The sequence below is a fragment of the Doryrhamphus excisus genome, chromosome 5 (assembly GCF_030265055.1).
Source record: "Doryrhamphus excisus isolate RoL2022-K1 chromosome 5, RoL_Dexc_1.0, whole genome shotgun sequence".
Lineage (NCBI taxonomy): Eukaryota > Metazoa > Chordata > Actinopteri > Syngnathiformes > Syngnathidae > Doryrhamphus > Doryrhamphus excisus.
The window spans coordinates 9256078-9266953 of NC_080470.1; the positions used below are offsets into that span (position 1 = coordinate 9256078).

The 10876-nt window shown below is 39.5% G+C and overlaps 1 protein-coding gene across 1 annotated transcript; it reads right to left on the bottom strand.

Annotated features, from left to right (window-relative positions):
- Window positions 1-222: 222 nt before the first annotated feature.
- Window positions 223-10571, bottom strand: mau2 (MAU2 sister chromatid cohesion factor). Its single transcript, XM_058074001.1, has 19 exons — window positions 10293-10571; window positions 9908-9991; window positions 9646-9741; window positions 8015-8109; window positions 7726-7753; window positions 6752-6907; window positions 6506-6652; window positions 6341-6431; window positions 6144-6247; window positions 5964-6041; window positions 4394-4459; window positions 4217-4300; window positions 3470-3519; window positions 2584-2661; window positions 2350-2461; window positions 1714-1804; window positions 1501-1628; window positions 1322-1413; window positions 223-1140 (listed from the first exon to the last, which is right to left on the bottom strand). The coding sequence occupies exons 1-18, from the start codon at window positions 10524-10526 to the stop codon at window positions 1339-1341; spliced, it is 1797 nt and encodes a 598-aa protein (XP_057929984.1). The 5' UTR covers window positions 10527-10571; the 3' UTR covers window positions 223-1140; window positions 1322-1338.
- Between the last annotated feature and the right edge of the window lie 305 nt (window positions 10572-10876).

Here is a 10876-nt window from a genome sequence, read left to right on the forward strand (position 1 = left end):
TAAAGATCAGCTGAAATTTAATTGAAATTAAATGTTTCATGGCTGAAATATTTGTTTACTCATTTCACACACAAGACACATATTCTTGTCATTAAAAGAAAGAAAATAACAGAAATTAAAAGTTGTAAAATATTTTGTGAGGTGGTATTGACCAGCAAATATTTGAATATTTGATGAAAGCATAAAAAAATGAAGCGTGAATCAAACACATTAAAAAACCCATTAAATATTTCATGTTTTTATTGGAAAATTATTGAAAACATGAGCATTAAAAACATAAGCATTGATAGTTTAACTAGTACTTAAGCTTAAACTGTGTCCATAACAGAGTGTCTTAAATACCAAGCATTGAGATTATTCTACATCATTAGGGCTAAAAAATACATGACACTTGCCTAAATTAGACTTTATAATATGTCATGTGCAATAAAAGGTTTGATGAGAGCCAAATTTGTACACAGAAACTGTCAAGAACACAACTCGGTGAAACTAACAGGGACAGATTTTAAAAATGTAAAAAAACAAAATCAACACAGTGTGAAGGTTACCGTTAGCTGAAAAACACCTGAACGTGATTTGTAGAAATGAATACATCAAATTAATATATTATGAAAGGAAAAAAATAAAGTGGCGTCATTAAAAAGCCACAACGCAATGATATTATAAAACTCAATGTAGACATCTGATCCATAGATAATGAACACTTAACACTTTTTTTTTTAGAAATGCATCCACACTCCAAAAGATTTGCAAAAACGTGACATTTCAACTGATTATTGTGTGAAAAATATATTACAAGAGGTCTTTACTTCTCTAATATGGATTTTGTGCAAAAAATATCTACCAAGAATATCTTATTCGCAAACCCGGGTGTAACTAATGTACAAGGAGTCCACGTCAGTAACTTCCATGCACGAAAAGAAATGCATCCATACAAAACAAAACATAATGACAGCATGATGGTCAAATATTAAACAGATACAAAAATATCGACATGAATAAATTAATTTCTTCTACATCTTTACTACCCTCCTGTCTATCTATCGCCTGGTTTTCCCTACAAATGGAAAAGAAAGCTGGCAATTGTGGAGGAAGGGTCTCAACGGTGGAAGTGGAGAAGGTCTCAGAGTCCAGCCCCAACTAGATGAACAACAGTAGTGGTAATTGTTTTACAGCAAATTCAAATGTGACAGAAGAAAAATAAAATCTATTTCAATCTGGACTAAAGTGATGTGAATAGCAACGTCTTAGACATCATTTGGTTGCATGTGATAATGTACCAGTTCCACATGCGCACACACACACAGTCACACACACATACATAGTACAAAGTCCTCCTCATAGCAGGCTTGCGAGGCTAGTAGTGGGGCCGTTCTGGGCTTGGATCTGGACAGGAGGAGGGCCATCGGTCCACTACAACAACAAGAGATGTACAGTAAATTTTACTTTCAAGTTGAAAGTAAAATGACCAAGGAGAAAGATGTGATCTTTATAACGTACACTAATGAGGTTGTGCTCGGGGAGGCTGCAGGCCGCAATGTGATCCTGCAGAAGCTGCTGGGAGAAGTTCTGGTGCATCTGGGCTGCTTCGTGGGCATCCATGGTGTTGCCAAGCGCCTTGTTCAAATCTAAGAGCACAGGGTATGGTCAACAGTGTTATGGCCTTAAAAACAAGAATGATGTCATCCTAAAAATGAGAGAATATGGTCGAACCCTTCAACAGTGCAGAGGACCAAAGCTGCACGGACATGTCGGGAATCTTGCTGGCAAGCTGCATGGCAGGTACAACCATGTTGTTGCTTTCCTACAAGGGACACAGCAGAGGACCATCACAACATCAGGTTTAGGAGCTGCACAAAAAAATCTTTTGCTAGGTTATCAAAAGCCACAGTCAAACTCCTGTCCTGTTTATTGTCATTTTTAGCACCTGAGATACTGTTATTTAGGATGCATTTATTAGTACAAACCCATTTTTCCAACATTAACATTAGAGATGGTCATGCATTCTAATTCTCAGCACTTCCTTCGTCCATTGTTGTCTTAAACATTCCTCTTTAAACAAACAAACAAACAAAAAAAACCTGAAAAGTATCACTCAGATACTGTGAACATCCAGCAGGAACAAAACATTTTGGCATGACTACTATTTTGATGACTTTGTCATTAATGGTGTCATGAATTATAAATTTAATTTTTGCGAAGTCACCGTTCCCTTTCAAGAATAGAACAATGTATAACGTCTACAATAAATGTTCGTTTTACAGACAACATAACTCTCTTGACATGGCAAGAGAAATCACGAAATATGTCAAACATTCATAAAAACTCTGATGAGGCTTTTGGTCTTACTCTGTGGTTGCCCAGTACGTAGAAGATGTGGCCTAGGAGAACAAGCGAACAGGCGGTCAATCTGTTCAGGTCCTCGGCATTGGACATTTTCAGGGTTTCTCTCAAGAAGCGTCTGCAGAATTAAACATCACCAATGTAAAAAAAAAAAAAAATGCACACGAGACAGGATGCTTTTTCGTGAGAAATTCTAAAAAAAAAATAATAATAAATAAATAAATAAATAAAATATCTTACTTTGCCTCATTGTAGCGGCCTTGGAAGAAGGAGAGCAGTCCCCGGATGTAAAAGGCAGCGGCACGGAGGCAGTGTGAGCTGGACAAAACAACATGTTATTTCATTTCGCCCAAATGGCTTTTTTAATGCAAAATATTACACTCAATGTGACAACATTGCGGCAAAAGCAAAAGATGAGATTGGTGAAACCTGCAAAAATAATGCTTAGTATGGATAGTGACATTTTCGAATAGGAAGTATACAGCATTTGTACTGATCTCACTAGACTACTGCAGGTGTACCCAATGTTGATACCTGATGTGTCAAGAAGAGGGTTACTTCTGATACTTTGCCGATTTTTAATGTGCAGGGGTGTCCACAAACCTTTTCCACGGGGGCCCATAGTGAAATGTCAAAAGATGCGGGCAACTCTACTATATTGAGAAATTCAAATGTCTGGAGGTCTACAATAGTGTTAAAAACTGTATTTTGAAAATGGTATGCAAGTTTTCTATGTCATAGGAGAGGTCGGAAAAAGTGCGAGCGGAAAAACTGCGAGCAAAATATCGGAATTGACCTGCAGTCTAAACTTATCCTAAGGTGCAAAGTATTAGCTCAACTAATTAGGTCCAAGCCAAGCCCCTCTGTTCAGGCTAAAAATGTTACGGTGCCTACCAGCTTGCGTCTAGACTTGGCACCCCTTCCCCGGGTTGGGCCATCGCCCAAGAGAAGGGGAGTAATATTCACACATAGCTCTTCACTTGCAATTTCTTTGCTTCTGCCATTTCTAGTTACCCTCAACAATTTTTTATTCTGTGATCGTATATATAGACAGATAGAGATATAGATAAGTATAGCCTGATTACATTGGCTGAAATACTAGATACAGAGCACCACATGGCCTTACCTGACTGGAAAGTTGTGGTCTGGGTTTATTCTCTCTAGGAGACTGTACAACTGCAAGAGAAAGTTAAATATAAATGTTTTGCAACATTAGCTTCATTAAAAAGGTGGTATTCACCAATATTTTCTAGGATAACCTATTGTGAGGACTGTTTTACTTGAAAGTCAATTAAACATTACACTTACACTGTAATAGTTTTCTTGTTAATAGCACTCTCTAGTGGGCAAATTATTAAATACAGCTTACTGTTCATCCCTCAAGACGGCCTCACATGTTGAAAACCACTGCTAAATAACATCTGAAATCTACTTCAATTCATTCATTCATTCATTTTCTACCGCTTATCCTCACGAGGGTCGCAAGGGGGGCTGGAGCCTATTCCAGCTGTCTTGCTGTCAGCTGGCGAGAGGTGGGCGGGGTACACCCTGGACTGGTCGCCAGCCAATCACAGGGCACATATAGACAAACAACCATTCACACTCACATTCATACCTATGGACAATTTGGAGTCGCCAAGTAACCTAGCATGTTTTTGGAATGTGGGAGGAAACCGGAGTACCCGGAGAAAACACATGTATGCACGGGGAGAACATGCAAACTCCACACAGAAATGGCCGAGGGTGGGATTGAACTCAGGTCTCCTAGCTGTGAGGTCTGCGCGCTAACCACTCGTCCTTCGTGCAGCCCCACCTACTTCACTATAAGGAGCAATTTCATACTTTTTTTAAAAAGAACACAAAAAAATCTGACCTCTTGATGTCGGTTTCCTTCCCTAATGTAGACACTGGCCAAGTTGGTGACAATGTAAGTCCATAGTTCCTGGTGTGTGGTGAGCTGTGACATATCAGAGATTGAACATTTGAGTCAGTAGGAGCGAATGCAGCAGAGGAGATGGGAAAGGGATGCAGTAAAACAATGTTCTCTCACCCGCAAGGCTGTGGTAAACTGTGCCTCTGCGTTATCCATACAGTTGACTGAGATACAGTAGAGGCCCTGCAAACCAGTTGAAACGTACAATCAAATGTGGTCACAATTAAAAAGGTTAAAAAAGGTCCCCAAATGGAACACCCTCATAACAGTAATAAAAAGGATACATTTTGTGACTTTTTTCTCTCCTTTCACATCATATACAGTATATTCAATGAGTGACCTATCCAGAGACATTTTTACACCCTGGAAGGTTTCACAATGGTGGAAAAAATTACGTGCAAAGTGTGATCATGGTTATGTTTCTTAGTTGTCCCGATCAAATACTGATATTGGTTATCGAGTCAATATCTGCAAAAAAATATATATGGTCAACAATCTAAAATCTCTGATATTGGCACTTTGATACAAGCAGTCGATTCCAGATTTTGCAACAGCACGTCTATCCAGCAGTGGCCTAATAGTGCCCATGTGATCACAGATTAGCAGAAGTTTAATACACCCAAACTCATTGCACATTTGGAGCAGCAACAGACAACAGAAAAGATAACCAATCCGTTGGTGGTGAGTTCAGCACCTCGACCCTCACCAAATTATGCCTAGCCGCAACTACATTGATAAAATTATACCACAGATGCATAAAAAAAAGCAATTTTTTTGTGTGAGATGAGAAAAAAGCATTTTTCTCATTTTTATTTTTTCCTTTATTTATCCAAGTAAGGTAAATGAGGAGATTCTCATTTGTAATAGTGACCTGATACGTAGTGTTGATTATTGTTCTCTGTTTGAGTAATATCACTTTACCAAGATTTTTTCTACCCACACTACAACATAAGTAATAATCGTATGAATGATTCGTGCTGGTATCAGATTTTTACCAGTATTAGCCAATATTAAAGGCCGTAATATCAGTATCAGTTTGGAACAGACGCCCTAATGTTGAGGTTAGTTATTACACCAAAGTGTAATATACTGTACAGTAAACATATCTCACCTTTGTAATACAAGTGAAAAAACGTATTATTCGAATGAAGTTCGGTCTATGCTATTTTTTATTCTCCAAATGTCAACTTTCTTCTTAAATAATCTTCATAAATTTTATTTTCATAACATTATGAACTTGTTTTCCATATTGTAACTTTCCTCCAACCCATTTTCACAAAAATTACCACCTTATTTGGTTCTGTTTGCTTTTCATGAACTGTTGTTCTTGAATATTTCAACATTATAATACTTGTGTTTTTCTTGTAAAATGATTTATTTTCCTTGTTAGATTATTAATTTATCACTCAATATTTTGACTGAAGATTGTTTTGTTGTTAAATTATTATAGTTTTAAAATGTGCCGCAGGCCAATGATGGCTCTGAGGCCACACTTTGAACACCTCTAATTTAGAAGGTAGACACTTAGATTGATTAGAAAATCATTATGGGACACCTACATTTGTTCTTTTAATCCACTATTGGTAACATCTGTTAGCCAGTAGTGACGTTCTTGGAATTTTTGGGTTGATAAAAGTGGCACTTGGAGCCGAAGAGGGACAGCACCTTGAAGATAGAAAATACTCACTAATAACGTATGGAGCTGAGCAGCATGGTTGGTGAATAGCCTGGGAGACTGTTGGCAAAGCTGACACACCTGTGAGATCTGAATGTAGAGAATGTGGACGAGTGTAAATTAGTGTGTGTTCACTTTGCACCAACCCTCAACAAATTACCACAACAAGCAAGGACAAGAATAACCAAATACCTCCTGTAATGCAGTGGCCTTGTGGCCTGTGACGAGCCTGCACATGATGATGTGCTCCAGTAGAATGACTTGAAAGGTAGAAAGGATCGGGCTGCAGTCCAACACTTCAAAAATCCAAAAGATGCACCAATTTAGTGAGGAGGGTGTTGTCACGTAATTGTTTGGGAAATGCACAGGAACAGATGAGAAACACTCACTTTTTAGTTTCTCTAGTTGCATTAGAGCTTTGTCTGTGTACTTCTGTGCTTTCTCCAGGTAACCCGCTTGCATGGAGTGCATCACTGTCACCTGGAAAAAAAAACATATCAAAACACTCGGTTCATTGCTTAATATAAAGAAAAACAAAAGAACCAAAGACTTACCAGATATACAAGAACACACATGTGCTCCTTGGGGAGCCAGTGAAAGAGGTCAGCTGGGTTGCTTGGCAGAATCTCATCGTCATGGAGTGTAGAAATGGTCTGGATGCACTGCTGCAGCTGCTTCAGACATGGCTTCACACTCTTTACCTGAGGGGACAAGGACATAGATTCTATCAACACATTCCCCCTACCAGCCAACCATCAATCGATCAACATGTCTCAGTTCTGCTAGACTGAAACTCCCACCTGTCCGGCGTCCAGGTAGTGTGTGACCTGCAGGACCAAGAAGAAGACCCTTAGGGACTCCTTCTGGATGGGGTTTCCCTGCCAGTTCTCTACAATGGTTCCACATAGCGTGAGCAGGGGGTGAACCTCCCCAAGTTTCCTCTCCATTAGCAGCAGCTATAAGGGAATAAAGTCATAAATTTGTCAGACATTTGTCACAAAACTATACATGTATGTATGCATTTATATATTATAAATATAAAAGGTTTTCTACTGATGCATAACACACAAAGGCATGCAAATAGTGAGAAATGGGACCGACTGCAAGCAGAAGTAATTTAATAAAAAATATATATAATTTTTACAGGAATAATGTAATAATTTTTAAATATATTACTTTTCATGACAAAAACTAAGGTATTTTATGATATTAAAGTTGTAATTTTCTTAGAGTTAGGAGAATAAAGTTCCATTCATTCATTTTCTAAACCGCTTATCCTCAGTAGGGTCGTGGGGGTATGCTGGAGCCTATCCAACCTGTCTTTGGACGAGAGGCGGGGTACACCATTACAGGTATAGACTCACATTCATACCTATGGACAATTTGGAGTCGCCAATTAACCCAACATGCATTTTTTTGGAATGTGGGAGGAAACCGGAGTACCCGCACGGGGTGAACATGCAAATTCCACACAGAGATGCTCAAGCCGAGAATCAAACCCAGATCTCCTGACTGTGTGGCCTACATGCAAATCACTCAACCACCGTGCAGATGGCAAATAGAGAGAGATGAAGATGATTGGAAATAGTAAACTTGAAATACGACAAGAAAATACGCAATTTTACAAAAATAAAGAGGAAATGTAATGATTTCTGAGACTTAACTGAAAGTCAAAATATATAAAAAAAACAAAACACAAACACCATTTGCATTGTGGCCCCAATGCACCTTAGTGTGTCATTGATATAACTAGATAAATGCAAAGTTGACTCACCATTCCTTTACTGAGGAGAAACAACGCCCTTGAAGAGACAAAAGCACCAAGTCAGCATTGCTTACAAAACAGTCAATATTTACACAGCCATAATTAAATGGTGCTGTGCCAACACATATTTCAGAACAATCAATATGTGCTCAGGAAAAAAGCTTATACATTTAAAACGTGTAGCAAACAAGAGTTAGATTAAGAATGTTTCTGCCCAGCCTAGAGATGTTTGAAAGCCTTGGAGACAAAACAAATAGATGTGTCAGATTATAATTCCAAAATATGAGATGACATGTACCTGGTGTATTCTGAGCCCACCACGCGGGCATACTCTGCTCCCACACCCAGCAGGTCGCATGCCGACACCAAGTCTTTCTCCAGTGTGTGAAGTTGCTGTAAAATAAGACAGTGCCTTTTAGCATTTAGCAGTGGTTGTCATGGCAACTGTAGCTTGTCCCAAAGTAGTAGGAAGCCTCAGCTTTAGGAACTGCCCTCTTGTTTTAAAGCAGATATTGACATGACAGGGTTGAATTCCTCACAAGTCATTCACAAATAAGCCACAGTAGCCCCAACACACAGCAGCGGGACAACTGTCTGGCACCAGTTAACATGGACCAGGCAAGGAGGCCCTGTGGCCCCAGGGGTTTTGCTGGTGCTTCCTGCACTGTGGCACTCGTCGGCCCCCCGTCAGCGGCTTTCACGGGCCACTGAACAAGCTGAATGATAGAAACCACTCAGATTGCTTTGTTTACCCACCAGATCTCTGGTTTATTTTTTTTTATGGACGCTACAGATACCGCCACCTGCTGGCCATTGACTGCAGCATTAGCAAGCAGGTTGGAGTTGCAGTCTATCCTGCATTTGGTGGCCCAACAAGATGGAATTTTACAATAAACAAAAAATTATGGCATTAGAACAACATTGAAATATAAGAAAATGTTATGAGCGTAAAGTCATAATTTTACCAACAAAAGTAGCACTTGAATGAATGACCTTAAAAAATAAACTCAAAGGATTTGTGCATCTTTGACATTCCTGCAGGAGATGCAGAGCCAACACAAACAGCCCTCTGCTACACGACACAGCACTCCAGAACCATTCAAAAGCTCAAATCCCAGTATGGAAGAGTCAAATGCAACAAAATACCATTCTGAAGTTTCTTACAAAAAAAATCAGGAGAGAAAATCAACGACAGGAGGACAGCGAGGCCAAAACAAGGTTTTTAAACCTTGAAAGAATGGTTGATATGTTCTCTATGCTACGGTTGAAAGAGTTTGTTGTTTTGCAATAATGGTCAAAAGTGTTCTGAGGTAGGCTATTATAACATTGAAATAATGTAGAAATGTATTCACATTAATTTATGGCAGGAAACATTTATTATCAACAATTTAATTGTCTCATCTGCCTACAAGAGCCCGCAAGCGGTAGAGGTTGATGATGACAATCAAGCAGTGTCTTATTTCTACATAAGTGGCTTCGTCCCCTTGGCCCTCGGTTTTAAAGGTGTAGAGGAAAGGGTTAGACAAAGGGAGACGAAAGGATTCAGCATTAACGTCATACAGGTGTAGTTAATAGGTGCTTGCACTGTATTTGCTCTTTATAATGACTGATGTTGTCACAGTAGACCTCATTACATGAGAGGTGACATGGCATATGTAAAGCTGACAGTAAAAGTCGAATTTGAAGACAATATTAGCGTTTGGAGTGTAAAAATGTATCAACACCTTATCCCTAATAGATACCTCTGCAGTTAAGTAAATAATCATTCGAAGCCCCCATATGAGGGAATGCAATGTGGTGTCTGTGGGGCAGACAAACAGAGGTAAAATTGCTTTACAGGTTTCACTATTTGGAAACAGGAAGCTGCAACCACTTTTGTCATAAACTATTTTCCCCATAACATGGCTATAACACAAGTGTGATACATACCGCCAGCTGGAACAGCAGCCTGCAGTGCCAGTATGGTGTTTGTTGAGAAATCTGGATGGCCTTGCGCAAAAGAGGCTTTGCAGAGTCCACCAAATTCTGAAAATAGAAACATAGTGTTAATAGATTCATGTGCTTGAATAGGCTGGTTATGCAAGGTAAATATAACATTCTTCTTCACGCTGGATCCTGAATGCATGGATACGGCATTGAAAATATGCATTTATATTTATTACATGATACAAGATGGACACAACAATATTACCTGTTGGCAGAAGAGTTCAGATAAAATGCTTGCAGCCTCAAACTTGACATCTTCAAACTGGGGGACTTGCTGGGAAATAAACCACTGCAAAAAAAGTAAACACAAATTGTTATTCGTGTCTTAACTTTGTTGGGTGTTCTCTGTAATACAGATTCATTTGGAAATCCAAATCCAAAGAATGGAAGCGGCCGAGTGTGGACGAACGTTTCATTATACAGCTGTGCAGATGAAACACCAAATGGTAGCATGATACTAATTCCTAACATGGTCATTGAACAGTTTCCTAATAAATCCTCGATGATTCGTTGTTTCCCAGGCTGTGGCCTACACCCGCCCGCTCCGCAGCTGCATCCCCGCGCTTTCCTAGCTCATTAACCCCGCTCACCGCCTTCTCCAGGTGGCTCCGGGCCAGCTCGCTGTTCTTGGTGTGGTGATAGAGAACCGAGCCCAGTTGGAGATGCGTACGGGCCTCAATCCTCTGTGGCGGCTTAAACTGAAACACGGCTTGCAGACAATGCACGCAAAGACGTATTTTGGGAGGGCTAGAGGTTCGGAAATGCTCCGCGAAGCCAAGTAGGGCGAGGTACCAGCGCTCCGGGGCTTCTACGTTTGACGCCATTTTCCCCGACAACAACAAGTTTTTCAGCGCTCAGGCCAGGCTGTAGAGTTGCCAGGTGCGGTCATGAAAACCTCCCACAGTCCACAAGCTAGTCACCAATTCACCCCCATGGGTTGGTTTAGCCTGTTTCATTTTAACTTCATTTTTTGTCAAATTATTTAATATTTTGTTATACATTACATTATATATCGGCGATGTTTCATTACATTCATGTATATGGACATATTTTTCTACGTTTACAAGAAAACGGTTGTAAATTTCTCATAACAAATATTAGCTGTGCAAGGAGATACGTATATATAATATATTAATGCAACTTTAATGACAAAATTTGTAATATGGAAAAACTT

What these genes read in the sequence shown, in the direction of transcription:
- mau2 (XM_058074001.1), bottom strand. Translation starts at nt 10,526, where the DNA reads ATGGCGTCAAACGTAGAAGCCCCGGAGCGCTGGTACCTCGCCCTACTT. An exon ending in AAGGAAACCGACATCAAGAG is followed by an intron (nt 3,520 to 4,216) that starts GTCAGATTTTTT and finishes TTTCTCTTGCAG; the next exon opens with TTGTACAGTCTCCTAGAGAG. An exon ending in CCGAGCACAACCTCATTAGT is followed by an intron (nt 1,414 to 1,500) that starts GTACGTTATAAA and finishes TTGTTGTTGTAG; the next exon opens with TGGACCGATGGCCCTCCTCC.